At 43.5% G+C, this 15,562-nt stretch overlaps 2 protein-coding genes across 2 annotated transcripts in view; one reads left to right on the top strand and one right to left on the bottom strand.

Annotated features, from left to right (window-relative positions):
* Ptr (patched domain-containing protein) overlaps nt 1–6,751 on the bottom strand; it is a 44,931-nt gene extending 38,180 nt beyond the window's left edge. Inside the window, exon 1 of the mRNA XM_022083320.2 lies at nt 6,642–6,751. Coding sequence (XP_021939012.1) covers nt 6,642–6,698 — 57 coding nt within the window. The 5' untranslated portion in view covers nt 6,699–6,751. The remainder of the gene's footprint in view (nt 1–6,641) is intronic.
* Nucleotides 1–15,562, top strand: part of EcR (Ecdysone receptor) — a 223,356-nt gene that overhangs the window by 24,240 nt on the left and 183,554 nt on the right. The gene's annotated exons all lie outside the window — the stretch shown is intronic.

Here is a 15,562-nt window from a genome sequence, read left to right as displayed (position 1 = left end):
GCCGCGTCCACTGGAAAAAAATTCGATGGAAATCACTTGAACTGCATTCGAAATGAAATCATTCCACAGGTGTGCCGCAGACTTGGATTTTTGCTTTGCTGAAGCAGTTTCTGTTACGACCAGCTTTGTTCAGCGGGTTTTTCCTTTTCCGGGCGCAGACGTGTGAATCAGAAGCCTGTCGGTAATTCACGGAAACAAACAACATGAAACAAACAACATGAAACAAACAACATGAAACATGAATCGCAGGTTTCTTGTGCAGGGTGCCCACAAATACGACGGAACGCGTTCTGAAGTTTGTTGTTGCAGATCGCCACCACTGTGTCCAGACCGGTCTGGAAAGAAGTCGTGTTTCAGGAGGAAGTAGAAATCCTTCGTGACAAAGCAGCCCGAAACGAAGATCCTTCTGTAAGGATAAGGACTTGCCCTCTGTTTTAAGTCCCCTGCCTGTCCTTGCCTCTCGGTCGCTGCAAAGCGTCGTGGCCTTAAACTGGCAGGCGCGGTCCATCAGCCGTTCCATTCCAGATAAACAGGACGATGAAAATCACTTCTCATCATGGCCCATTAAAAAATGCGCCCTACACATTTCCCCCACCACACATCTCGCCAAATTGATTTGGACCCTGCAGTCTCTTGGAGGTCAAAGACCGCTCGACTGCGCGCATAGCTCAGCCAGCAGCTTACTTAAAGCGGAGCTGGTTCGAACCCAGCCAAGGACACTCGCGTCTGTGTTCGCTTTCCATCACCGCGAATGACTGGGGCACTCAAACAGCGTTTGGCTGGCTCAGAGGCAGTGGCTCAACACTAGACACATTTTATAACCAAGAAAAGCTCTCCCTAAATAATACGGTTTTGAGATAATTGAACCAAGGAGCTTTTATTCTGTGCCACCTTATAACTACGCAAAAGTTGGGCTGTTTTTAAAAGAAAATTAAAAATTTACATTCACGAATCGAGAATTTAGAGGCAATTATAGAACTAACACACCACAATAATTACGCTATGCGTATGTTTCCCAACTTGTTACTTTTCGCGTGTTGGCTGGACTCACCAGTCAGGTAATCCTGCCTGCTGTTTATAATCAGTTACAGGCAAAAGGCTTGTGGAAGGCAGGAACCACGTGGACTTACGTAACTTCATAAATATTGTTGCATAATAGACTGCCTTAGATTTTCAAATTTCTATTCAGAAACATGTTTAAAAAACAAACCATGTTATCTGCTATTAACCCCTTGAATCCGAAGCTGGTCGATTTAAGTCCGTACCGCAAAGAAAACGTATTTTACCGAACCAAAAATCAACTGGTTGTCGCTGTTAAAGGAAATAATCACTGTTTATTCTGAGAAGCTAACCTAACGTAACCCCATAAATATAAAATGTAGCGTTACTTGTTGTTAAGTAGAGTTGTACATATAATTACCATCGGACTTTAAAGGACTTAATGATTTGTGTAAAACATTTTTTGTGGATGCTCATAAACATGGCGGTAAGCGAGCACTTAAGAACATGATAACTCTGACTTGACGCGAGGAGATAAAGTCTTTCAAGATGGCTCAGCCTCGCTGACAACGCAGTTAATGACACTCAGAAACGGCGTTCTTAGCTCTTCCGGTTGATTTGGGCGCCGAAAGGGGAGGTCAGATCCATTTGGCTTTCGACATTAACGAGTCGCGTGTTCAGATACGAACGATAACACTTAATGGTTTTTTAGTGGAGAGCAGGTGAGATTCCAGACGAATATGAAGGTTGGCCGACGTTTCAGGGGAGCTTACTGCCTCCGACATCATCGCACGAAGACAGCCGCGACCTTCAAATCGAATGCTGTTCGATTTGAGCTTCATAGAATTCGACATTAAAGTTTTTGTGTGCGCCCCCATATATGAAGTTGGTGGGTTGGGAAACTCAACGTACTAACAGACTTTACCTCTTTATTATGCGCCCACTTTGTGTGCTTCGTGTTCGCAGTACATAAAAATTATAAGAAAAAGTGGGAAGAACTTACTACGCCTGATTTCCTTCATAAAGATAACAAAAACAATTTGGTTGTACTTGCACAATTGAGACAGACGCAGCAGCTGGCCTGTGGCATTTTTACCATTGCTGGCAAGAGCTGCTCTTTTGTGCGTGAAGATTCGACAAACGCTAACTTTTATGCCCGAAAGCTATCCACGGGCCTGATCACCCGAGAAGCGTAGTCAAATATCATAGGAAAGAAATTCTATCTAAACCCGTCTTCACCGGGACTCAAACCCTGGCCTTCGTCCCTTAACCTCCTCCGCGAAACGAAGAACTTTGATCCTGGCGCTGTTCTACTGGCGTGCCCTAGGGCCCGAAACTTACGAGGATGGGAAAACATTTATAAAAAATTTCGTGTAAATCGGTCGCTTGGTGCACAGGTTTAAAGGAGGTGGTACATCCGGACAGCATTGCGATCTCACACGCCTACTACAATTTCCTTGTGCTGGAAAAGTAGGCCAGACTTTCAATTGGACTGCTGTCTCCTTGCAGCGTCGCGTGTCCAATGAGACGTTTGTCTGCGCCCGTCTAATTCCATTCGCCAATTTGACGGACAGCACTCGACGATCTCGGCTGTCTCCGGACCGAATTAAGAAGGGCAAGCAGTTTTACGAGAAGACTGGTGATTATCTAATGTCCTAGACCTGCATTCTTTGAGCGCTGATGACATAGAAGGATGGTTTTCTTCCTGTAGTTAGAGGGTCGGCTGCAGAGCACGATTTCAGATATTTGTCGGAATATAATACTTAGACCGGTGACGTTCACGTGCGTCCTCCAACTATTTTCGTGAATGACACCAACATGTCTGACGTTTGTAGATTTAATTTATTATCAAGTTTCGTTAAAATTTGCGGATATATTCTCCAAATATATTGTGTATGTTCCGAATAAATTCAGTAGGCCTACCTAAAAGTCTTAATACGTATCCAGTTATTGAAGCACCTTACGTTTTCATGAACATCAAATACAGTATTTTATGTTCAGTACATCGTAGTTGATTTAATTGTGAGGTGTATTTCGTTCGTGATATAGAAATCTTATAGTTGCCTACAGACTGATTTTTGTGTGATTTGCGGCTTTTTTGAAAGAGGAAATCGAAGTTTTGAGTAATATTTAGACATACTCGCATCTCACGAGGCTAAATCTGAATGAAGGGACCGTGAAGACATTCAGTTTATGAAATCCTCGTTATTGATTTGTTCGCATGAGGGGCTTCATAAATTTGTGCTCGTCTCTGTTTACAGATCTGCCCCCTGAGTGGAGTTTCTGAGTAATGTTTCTTAAGTATAATGTTCCGCTTTGCCGTCTAGAAGTAAGGCCAGCAGCAAGGACGAATGTCTTCACATCGAATTAAGGACACTGTAACTTCTAGCAATCTCGAGTTCTGAAGACATTACAAGACTTCTGAATTGCCATGTCTGCAATCGGCATCTTTTCTTTAATCTAGTTTCACATTCCTTACAGCTTCAATCTAAAATATAGGTCACGTCTTTATATCTTTCTGCAACAGCCCTTTGCTGCTCGTTTCAGCTCCAAATGTGTTGATTCTTTCCCCCTTTATACCAGATTTAACCCAGGAATTCGTGCGTGCGTGCAGTCCAATTTTGTATCGCGAAATATATAGACAGATATGCGAGTGTTTGGTCTGATTCTTGTAATTGAAAAGCAGCGTAACTGCGACCACTTGAGATCTGTGGTTATTATTTAGGTAGTTTATTTGACAGCAGATGGGAGAATAATATTAAAATGGATCTCAAAATGGGATGGGAGGATGTATGCTGGTTTAATATGGTTCGGGACAGGGCCCTGTGGCAGGAGCCTGTGAACACTGTGACGAAACGGCTTCTGTTTTAAAAACTAGGAATAGTCCATGATCAGAGCCAGGAATACAATCGCCGGTTCTCGGAAACACGGTGAAAGCTAAATAAGGAGTCGGACCTTTCTCTTCAGGAATCCGGGGACTTCTTTAACATTTACGTTACATTTTGCTTTCATTCATAAACCCAAGCCTCACGGGGTAGTTAGCCTGATAGTAACGCTAATGAAACGTGAAATAAAGACCGGAATTTCTTCAGGAACTTTGTTTGGGAAATCCCCGTGAGAAAGCCGGAAATTTCTGAACCGCTGTGCTGCATTTGGAGGAGCTGCAGCTTTTACTAGGAAGTGTTCATACGAAGGTGTTTTCCAGAGCTGACCTCTTATGGACTTCCCGATGACTGCTTGAGCACTCCGTATTATAAGATTAGAACGACTTTCCACGTATGTTCTCTGCTATTATACATCCGCCATTGGCCTCGATGTCCATCTGTAGCAGATACACGTCTATAAATATAATGCATGACCATAATATTCTGTTGTTGACAATCAGTAACCTCAGTGACAACGTTTTGCCCTTGCTCACGGACACGCGTCCTATATGATGATGATGATGATCATCATCATCATCATAATATTACTGGCCGGCCATTCCGGAACGAGCGAATTGTTTTGAAGGAGACAGGGTCTAACCGAGCCCGTAATTGTTTGAGCAATAACGCGGGTAACATTTACCCCTAGTAAATAGTTTCATACAAAATGTTACGAAGGGCCACAGGGACTAATGGCTGCTCTTGTGAGCACTGTGATGAACTTTAGGGGGTGCCTAGGGCTTGGCAGGTTCTTGGACGCTTCTCGACGAAACCTCTGACTGTGGAGAAGCACCTGCCACCTCGTTCTTTATTAAATTGTCAGGATGAGTTGGGATAAATTTCCCGATTCTCATTTGCCAAAAATGTCGACGTCGTCTCGTCTGGTGGACCGTTTGCAAGACGTCTTCGTCACCGGGTTGCATAAAACACGAGGAAAATAGCGAACGCATGTGTCGCTGAACTCGGTGGACATTTCCAGCACTCGATATAACGCTGCTTCTTTGTTTTATGATTTCAATGCGATGTTTTCTTTGGCAAATAGAAGGTACCAGCAGTGGGTCACGTGACTTCTGGATCATTCTGCACGTGGATTCACTGCCACGGCGTCACTTAGCTATTCGTTGACAAGTTCCCTGTTCGCGGAACAGCGGATTTCATGGAACGGTTATGAATTTGCATTAGGACGTAGGTCGTGGTTGCACATTAACGGGGAACTGGGACCTCCGCGAACAGACCGATTACGGCTTTACGAACAATAAAGGCGACGAAGCAGTTCAAAAGTTTAAATTGTGGACCGTTCTGATGAAACAGAAACAAGAATTCTTACGTTGGAGTGTTGGAAGTAAGGACTTTTTTAAACTCACTTAGTGTCTGTGTATGTAACTGACTGTCTCATTCAGTTGGTATTGTCAGATCCTTCACCGGTTGAGGGCATTTCGACATCCTCCTGGCTTAGAATGAAAAATCTTTGGAAACGCAAAAATTGGCGGTCTACATTGTTCAAGGACTCAGGAGCAACGAGAAAACCACTCATTAGCGCTTTGCCCCCAATCGCTTTTATCGGGTATTTCCAAAGATCTATAAGTAATAAGCGATTATTGTAACTCGTGCTGTCTTTGTCGACAGTTTCCTCAGGCACCAGACACCGATTCTTCAGTTACATAAATGTTCTGTGAATTTTACAATTTTTCGTATTTCCTCCCCCGCTTAGCCTTTAATAACATATCCAAGTTACGCTCGCACCTTGCTTTATCAACCAACCTTCTTTTCCAGAAGTTCTACTCGTTCCCAGTACTTGATAATTCTTACCACTGCTGTGCCCAATTGTAAATCGGCGTAGCCAGTCGAACTGCTTCTGTGGACGCGTTGCACCTCTTACAAAACCTGGTCTGGACCAACGCCAGTTCCTCCACTTCGTGTAGCATTATGGCTCTTACTATTCGTAACATTTCCACTTCTGTGTGTGGAGTGGCAAAAACCTCGTGTCCTTTCTCTTAATCTGCTGTGTTTTATTCAGCCACAACTTATTTTATGTTTCGCTGATTCTGTTCCATGTCCTTCAACATCCGTTTTTCTTCCTTAATCAGTCTCCCTTCTCCTCTAAATACAACTGCGTCTGTATGTATTGCAGAACCGATGTGACACAGTTACGTTGTACGTCGTTTAACATTTCTGTCTGCGTAGGTCACACGTCTAGTAACAGTTTTTCAGCACCAAGGGCAGAATGGCGCTGGGGCAGCATTTCTTCGAGTCCTCCTGTCAACTATTCCAGTGGTTTCAACCTGGGGTACGCGTACCCCCGGGGGTACGTGAAATTTAAAAAAAATATATATATTATTTTATGATAAACACTGAATAATCAGTAATGTAATTTATTTAATTTATTTTAGATGTAGATTATATACTACGTATAACTTGAATTATACACCAACAACTTTGAGGGTACAAAGTTGAAGAGAAATTATATCTGGGGGTACGCGAACAAAAAAGGTTGAATACCACTGAAGTATTCCATCGCTGATCCAGGCCAAAAACAAAACACTTCGTCGATAAATACGACGATGTTTTCGGGAATGTTGCGCTGTAGTGAAGGGGGCAGTAAGCATTGAAACGTCGGTGAACTTCTGCCAGATTGCAGGCGTCTTCGGAAAACCTCAAATCCCACGTAGTCGTATTTTTCAACATGAGTAAAGAGAGATTATAAGTTATTGCACTTACCTTATCGCTGGATAAGAAAGTCATGTCGCGGACGGAGTCCTCGTAGGCTCTTGGCATAATTCCTCACACAGCGACACACCTGACCGACATCGTGACGTGTGGTGTTACGTCAAGATACCAAACTGGAAAGGAAGGCAACCGACCAACGCAATTCGTGCGTGCGACTCGAAGACAAACGCCCGTCCCCGAAATTGTTACGAAATCCCCCTTTGCCTTCAGCTGTGAAGGGTCCCCCCTTAGGAATATAATATTTCTAAAGTAGAAGTGGATTCCATCAATTAGAGGAAACAGGTCCGCTTCGTCATTAAAACAATCAGGGCTGTAAACTGACTGACGTTATGTAACAAACTGTATCTACAGTAAACGTCCACTTTCAGTGTGGTTATGGTTCACAAATACTTCCTCGTGTAGCCTTAAATTATCATCATCATCATCGAGAAACTCGCCTACATCCGGTTACGAACGCGCGAGGGCTATCTACCTTGAACCACGTGAAAGTGAAAGCGGTCTCTGAGGAACGTAAGACGTCGTTGACCAATAACTTGAGAAGATGTGACGGGAATACGGGACACATCCTCGCGGCACGTCTGTTATTACGTCATACGTAAACATAACGAAGATTCGTATGTCGTTTGTCCTGCGACCGATTCTTTATCAGTGATTGATCAATTTCGTCAGAGGACACGTCAGTAAACGACTACGAAGTTGTGAGAACTAGGAGTTTTGTCCTGCGCGTAACAAGTTTCGTTATTCGTGATCGTCCTTCTGTTACGTCACGCGGCTTATAAAATCCTTCGGCATTCGAATGTCCTGGCTGTTGCCCAGAAGTTACGTGTGCGAGAAATCTGATCAGAAGCATTAGAACTTATCAGTAATAAAATATTTCGATTCCCTCAAAGGGCCATAAAGCAGCTGCTTATTTAAGCTGTTCGTTTGTAAGTTCCTGGTAATCATTCCTTTTCTGATAGTCACAGCCAGCAAATTTAATTTTCGCTTTTGTTAGTTGTACCATGAACACGACGCTTTGACTCCTAGACCTCGCGTTCTCTGGTGTAATAAGAGGTGTATGTATATAGATATATTCCGCAGTTATAAAAGTTATTAGTGATCGTTAAACGAGAACCAATTATTTCTGTGTAAAACGTTACCACATAGCAGCAGTTTGCGCATTGTTCCACTTAAAAGTTGTCCGACAAACAATTTCGACATCACGGTCTGCGTCCCAGCCGCGATGGAGTAATCGATAAGATACATCGATGTCGAATCCTGTGTGTGTGTCAAGGAATTGAATGTTAAAAAGAAACAAAGGCAGCTTCTGAAAGCTAATGACACGAAGTTATATTGAAGGCTGACCGTATTGACAATGTGACGTAACTCTTATTATAATCGCTGCTGTCCATTGTTGTGATCGCTGTCAGAAGTTCTGCGTAATAAAGCGCCGTCAATTGTTGCACGCCGCTAATGAAGAGGACTCGCGTGTAGACGAGACCAGGTCGGAGGGTACCAGGAGAGTAAGGAACCTGCCAATCTGCCCTGAGCTAAGATCCTTTTAGGAAATTGCAAATTTTTGCTGAAAGTTGATTTTGTACCACTGAAACTTTCGTATTCTTTGCTAGAATGGGCTCTGCCGTGGGTGAGCTTAACCTCCACGTGCATTCCAGCGTGGACGGAATGCATTTAATCTTGGGCGGGCAATTCAGTTAAAAACTGCGCAGTCGCGCAGTGTTCAGTTACTGTAGAACTGGGTGAGAGAAATCGGCTTGTGCGGGACGCGCGCCCCACGCCATCTGTCGGAGAACTGCGGTGTTTACTATGTGTAGGTAGAATCCATATTTCCCAAAGTGCTCCGTACATTCTGCACTGGAAGAATTTCGCTGTGTAACAACCGCTTGCAGTCGGCATTGTTGTGTTAATTCAAAATCTATTTATCTTACGGCAGACCCAAATCTAATTGTTAAGCGTCGAAACGACTCATCTCAGCTTGCGTTCTCTTGTTCTAACCACTGACTCGAAATTCTCGTGGTTTTTATTTACATTCGACTTTCGTTCTGTTAAATCGAAGATGTAACCGACTTGTTGGTGGCATTCAAGACATCTCTAACAGACGCAGGATTAAGATCACTTATGCAGGCCGCCGATAGTTTGAAATATTATGAAGCTTGACAAAATTCCGGGGAAAGACTATTTTTTCGGAGAACCAGAGAAGAAAAATGTTTGTGGGTTCTGCAAAGTAAGTTGCAGCAGTTTTGGGCCTACTCTGTGTACTTCATGGCGTGTGGGGCTTTATGCAACAAATGTAGAACTGAGGTTTTCACATCGATTTCGAACGTAGTTGGTGGGCTCTGTTCTCAGGTGGCGTTATAAAAGTCCTTCGGAAGAACATGCTGCCCTCGTTTTCAAGGTTGAAGGCAGTAACCCAAGAACCAAGTGACTGATTCAACATCTTGCGTCTTTTACCCAGGAGATCTAGAGCGTTATAGGAGTGGAGGGGCTCATCTTTAAGACTGTCCTGGTCTGCTTTGATGTTAGGGGCGTCGGTTCTACCAATTATTAGGTTAAGAGTTGGAAATAATACGAGAGTCCGGGCAAAAATAAGGGGCAAAGTGATTTTTAATCCAGGCGTGATGTACCATTCTGTGAAAGATGAAACACAATAGCTAACATAAACTATTCAAATTTTCATTTATTTCTAATTTATTGTTGGCTGTCATACGATTATAGTGCTGATATTCATCACTAGATTGCGGTAGTGGACTCACGTTGAGTAGCAATGGCTGAAAAATCCTGCACACGAACGACATCTAGTAACAGACTTGCCAATGATTCTTGTAAATGACGTAATTGTTCTCCTGGAGTTCACGATCAGAGGGGAACATGTGTCATTTATCCGACAGCTACAAAATTTTAGCGCGATAAGACTGGCTTACGTCGCTGCAAATTCAAAATACAAATAGGGGAGGGGGGGAGTGAAATCCACGCCCTTGTTTAATTGTAGAGCTGGACTTCATGCTGAGTGGTTGTTGTTACATGACAGTTTTTAAAATTCTGCTGCACGGATTTCCCCTGTAAATTACGTTTCGTATTAAGTCCATAAAGATCACAGAGTTTTTGTCTCGAAAACTGAGAACTGTTGATCGCCCCTCGCTCTGGCACAAGGCACAACTTACTCCTTACAATTGCACATTAAAGTCAGATAAGCTAATCCTCTGCCATCATTAAAGGGACAAAATCAAGGAGAATCGGACCGCAAGGACATGTAGCATGCACATATACAGTTGTAGTCGGTAAACTCGGACGACGTGGGAAGCCAGCGAACAAGAAATTTTGATAGGAGATGATTGCGTGAGGTCGTGGAACGGGTAAAAGCGAATCAGGCCAGAGAGAAGTATTATCAGCTTGCGTGAGCTTCGTTTACCGCTCGTAATATTTCGAGATCCCAAAACGTATTCACCTGTCGTGTGAATTACACATAATCTGTACTCCCCTCAAACTTGAGCCCACTTCAGAGATCTTTGTTTGGCAGCGTCGTCTGTCTGGAGCTGCTTCTGAGTTTTGGGTGGCCTTCGTAAGCCTCGCGTATCGCCGCTCCTTGGGCTGACAGGCATCTGAGATGGCCGTACTGTGTTCGTGGGATTGCGCGTATAAAGAGATAAGATTACTTTGTTCCGGAGTACTGCGAGTCTCCTTGATTGCGTCTGAACAAACAGCGGTGGGTGGCTGACGGTCAGACGGAGTCATCACGAGGGCCGGCGCCCCTTCACGTCATCATCGTATCGTGTACGATTCTGAAAAGAAAAATTCTTTCTGTGTGGGAAGAACAAGAGTTGTGTCTCAAAACAAATGATCATAACAAAGCTGTTTACTATTTGAGAAAAAGTTTTTGTCCGAACAGTAAGTAAATACATTAAGACATTTCAAATTTGGAAAAGAAAAAGCAGAAGAGACTCGCCAGGGTGACAAAGTCTCTGAGATTTTAGATATTAGGAATGGCGGATGTTCTAATTCGCCGACCTTGGTAAAATATTTATCGGGACAAAATTACAAGGAAGAAAAATGAAAATATTTGGGTAACCCGAACATAAAGTTGAACGAGAAACATTAATTCTCAGATACTTCGCCGTTTACCGAAGATGAAATTGCCGTTCATACCGATCACAACACATCCACAGAAGAGACTTTTATACAAAGTGTCATGAGCACGCCTTTAACGAGAGCAAAATGCAATGTTCTTAGTTGCACTGCAAATTACTTATCGTGTTTTCTTTGCACGATGGAGCTGGCAATGCCTGCCACCGAGTCCTCTGTCTGTCCGCATGATTGAAGTCGAGAACCGCGGGACGAATTCGGATGAGATTTGGTGCTGATATTGTGTCATTCGAGTGCTCTCTGAAATCGTGGTTGTCCGCTGGATGGGGCAGAGCCCCAAACAGAGGCCTTTGTGGGGTGGGCGGAGCCCCATCTGGGATGTGGCTCGTCGCTGGGTGAGGGAATTTGCCGCGGGGAGTAAGCACGCTGGATGAGACCTTCGTGTTACGTTAGGTTAGGTTGGGTTGGGTTCACTTGGAATCAAAAGTTTGCAATGGACGCATGTGGAATCTCAGCATATTTGCAGCCTTTGTTTCCAAACCAGTTTTACTTTTTAAATACTTGCTTATTTGCAGTAGGTTAAGACCTTGACTGTTGTGATGCACTTAACTGTTCATAGGTGTCGTGGAATAGCGCAACGTTAAAACGACGTTAATGAAAAGGGACAAAGCCTATAAAGGAAGTTCCCTTACCTTTATATTGAGGTGGAACTTTGTTTCTTAGTCACTTGTTTAATGACGCCTCGCGTATGTAACGTCGAATGTCAGGGCGATTTGTGATCATTGAATTTGGAGCTACGAGGAAAAACACGGTCTTGGTATATCTTTGGCTTATATCCTGGAAGACCGCGAAACACCTCTGTCTCTGAGCTGAGACTTGAATGCGGAACTTCGAAATACGAAGGCAGAGAGCTGGCCGCTCGTTAGGCAAAAGTTGGTTGTGGACGTCGCATTGCAGAAAAGAGAAGTCTGGAAACTTACTTGTTGCTGTCTTCTACCAGACAACATGGCCCAGGAATCCAGACCGCGTTTCATGTAGTCAGCACCTCTACATAGGCAATGTATTGCAGGTCGAAATATTGCTTGCGGGCCGACGTTTCGAGATGTGCGATGTGGATGTGTGGGCCTGGGCTTTGTTTCACTTCGCGGTGACTGTCTTCATACTTTTATCAGTACGAAGGGAGAACAATCCGTGAGATTATGTACACTGATCTTTCAGTGTTTAACCTTGCACGTAGCTTATTTCGTGATCTGTATACAATCAGTAAAACAAAAAGGAGGTGATCGTACTGTGTTTTGTGTTTGCCATTTTGTAATCGCGTGATTAACGTCACTGATAACGCCAAGTGGACTCTGACGGTGGGTGGGCGGGCGTAGTTCAAGGACGGACAGACGTACTCGCAGATCGGGTATTTGTGTGTTTCGACCGCTCTCAGCGATTAAATTACGAACCACACGAGGAAAACCTTTACACACTTTTAATAATCACAGAACTAACTTCGCGAAGGCGCACGTAATGTCGTAAATCTTTACGTGGGCATCAAAATTTTGCAAGCGTTTTCTGCCATTTTGAAATTGTGCAGCACCGAAGACGTCGCCATCTGTTGGAAAGCCGGAAACCCTTTGATGATGTCGAGAAAGAATGAAACATTTGCTTCGAAATTACGCTGTTGCGGGTTGCCATGGGAACGAACTGTCAGGAGCTGAATCAGTGACTTTGTGTGAAGTGTGAGAGTGCGCTAAGTCGCGCAAGGGCCGGCATTTTGTTTTCTTTCTGCGGGTAATGATAATATTTGGATGTGAATATGTAAAGTGCATTTGGTGTTTACGGGAGCATGTGCATTGGTGTGTAAATCTCTGCCGGAATAGGCAAATAGAAGATGCCAATTAGGCCTTTGTGTCGTGTCTGAGAACTTAGTCAGAAATCAGGATGTGACTTCTCAGGTTCCGGTCTCCCTCGAAACACATTTTAGCAGAGCGCGTCCTTCCTACCCGCTGTTAATCTCAGGCGTCTTCAGCGGAGTACATGGGCGTCGCGAGTGCCAGGAAGAAGACGGGAACATGTTAGATACAATTTGAAACTGTCTTCATCTTCGCATTACTTGAAATGTGTCCAGAAGTCCGTCACATGAAGCCATTTCACTCCATATATCTTTTCGACCTGTTTATTGTCATTCCATCTACACCTTGGTTTCCGGGGTGGTGTCTTTCCTTTACGACTTTCGACTAAATTTGTGCATCTCACCCTTCTTGATTAGATCGCTGTAATAATATTATTTGATGAACTGAGGTTAAGAATGCAGGGAGCCATACATAATCACAAGTCGTGGCCTACTTATAACAGTGCTGATAATTTGCCTCAAATGTAATAAATTGCAGACTTATTATTATTATTATTATTATTATTATTATTATTAAATGCTTGCAACATTTTGTTTAGACTACGTGCCTCACACGGAAGTAGTAGGGGTTGCAGCACCGTCCAGGCGGACCGATGTTCCGGTCTGACTCGTCCTCCTTGCGTTGCTGTCCATCGGCCTTCGAGTCTGGTCGAGACGCGGATGATGAGTTTGTGCTTAAGTAGCCTTAAACCGAAGAGCCCCCATTAAGTAGCTGCGTCTGACCGTCTGTCCCTCGATTAACCACGAACTCTTCTGTGCGGTAATGTTACAAGTCACAGAAACTAACGATTTTTCGTTTCGGACACAGTCTTGATGCATCTACAGCACGCACAGAGCTTCCGTGTGAGTTTTTATTGTAAAGATTTCATGCTTTGGGTCAGGGTGGTCCAGCTTTCTTCTAATCTCGAGCCAAGAACAGTTTTCCCGTTGGACCAAAGGGCCAAGACTCCCCTCTTGGCAATATATATATATTTTTTTAAACTAATGGCCACTTCTCGTCTCCAACAATACATACGGAGAAATTATAAATTACCATTCTGTACAAAAAAAAACCACGGTGGTCTAGCGGTTAGAACGCTGGCCTTGTAATCCTGGGGTCTCGGGTTCGATTCCCGGCGGTGCCCGAATTTATAACTTGTGTTGGGCAAGGCCGTGGTCTAGGCAACACGGAGTTTTCCTCCGTGGCATCCCAACAATTACTCCATTCACACACAGAAGAAGGCAATGGCAAACCACTTCTGGATCATCTGCCAAGAACGTATATGAACAGGTCCCAGTCCGAGAAAAGGATGGAAGGATCCTGTTCATATGGACCTGTCGTCAGACAGAACACTAAATAATAAAAATAACACCCAGATATAAATGTTACTAAAATGTGCGCAAATTACTGCGCATTTGTAGGATTTGACGCTCTCACGGCCGATGTCTTCTGGGTTGTGGCGCCGTCTAGTGTTGGAAGAAGCCTACCGACGTTTTAGAGGTACCTACTTGCTGCTTCATCGCGCTGGGACCTCCGAAACGCTCGTGATCTCGTACCAGGCTATAGGCCGCTGCAACCCAGAAGACAGGCAAACTTTTGAGTTACATATTTTGAATTTGCTGCTGCAACAGCGTGGATCTGAGACAGTTCTTGCCTGGATTACTTACATTTTGCCTCAGGGTTCTGAAGTTAGTGGCGAAAACCTGGTGATTGGTTACGTTTTCATCCAGAACCTGAAATAATAATTTTGTCGTCACATTCTGTTTTAATAACGACGGGAAAGACTGATATTGTAAGGAACCAGAAGTCTAATTGACGTTCAAGGAATTTTTTTAAAAAAAATAACATGCTCCAAGAGACTCTTTGTTTTTAAAATCGAGGTCATGGAAAGAGATTTCTAATTTCTGAACGCAGAAACAGCAATCTTTTTATTGTGTGAGGGTCCACAAAAGTTTCCTCCAACAAAAACGAGAAGTAAGAAAAATTTTATGCAGCTGAGAACAAAACATCAACACAACAGTGCCCTATAATGACGCACTTGCTCGATCGTGCTGTTTTATTGATAAACGACTTTATGCCGTCCCAAGGACAAGTCGGAGTCTGTGTTCTAAGAATTCATTTGTGAAGAAAGGAATTCATTTATTGTGACTCAAAGCTACTGAAATACGAACTGTAAATTACGTACTTTGAGACATTTTTTCTCTCTTCAGATTCCATTAGCAAGGCTTCTTTCTTCCTGCGTTAGCAGACAACAAAATTGCGAGAGGCTGCGTGGGTTGAGTGCTCTTTATTGCTGCTAAAAATGTTCCTGGAATACAAGAACAATGTTGTTTTCGAAATTCATTCTTTGAAATTAATGCGTAACTCATTGATCAGTCCTGCAGTTCTGTTATTGCAGACAGAAATTTACTATTGCGTTGCCAGAAAGCAAAGCAGACATGAGACTGCATTGAAAATAATTTATTTGTTTGCGTTTAAATAATTGTACATTACAGAGAAAAGAACTTGTAACGCAGCCGGAGCTCCGAGATACGTTGCGGCCACTGTACGCGACACTTAGGCAAGCAGTGTCACGTGAGGCTGTGTGTGCCGTTGGTCTGAGCTTCGTGAGCCTTTGTGATCGTTGTCGGCTTCGGGCAGTCTGTTCATCGGATATGCCAGCTTAAAAACAAAAACCCCGAGTTTGAACGCCACCACAAAGGAACAATATATGACGCATTCGCGCACAGAGTTGCTGAGACTTGCGCTTGCCAAAGCGAATGTTCTGTAAAAATTATTTTTAACGCAACCGCAATCATACACTGATATTCCAGCTTCATTTAAACTGAAACACCGAATCGTCCGTTTAACAAACGAAAACACAGGACGTTACTTTATATTTTACCAAATTAGGAAACGCGCAAATAACCTAACAATTCTGGCACGTTTTGTTATTGTATCAGAATTTCCGATTCA

This window comes from Zootermopsis nevadensis, unplaced genomic scaffold (genome assembly GCF_977971745.1).
Source record: "Zootermopsis nevadensis isolate Lab colony 2312 unplaced genomic scaffold, Znev_1.0 Znev_ptg000007l, whole genome shotgun sequence".
Classification (NCBI taxonomy): Eukaryota; Metazoa; Arthropoda; class Insecta; order Blattodea; family Termopsidae; genus Zootermopsis; species Zootermopsis nevadensis.
Note: the sequence above shows the minus strand (reverse complement) of the source record. Positions and strands in the feature narration are given on the sequence as shown.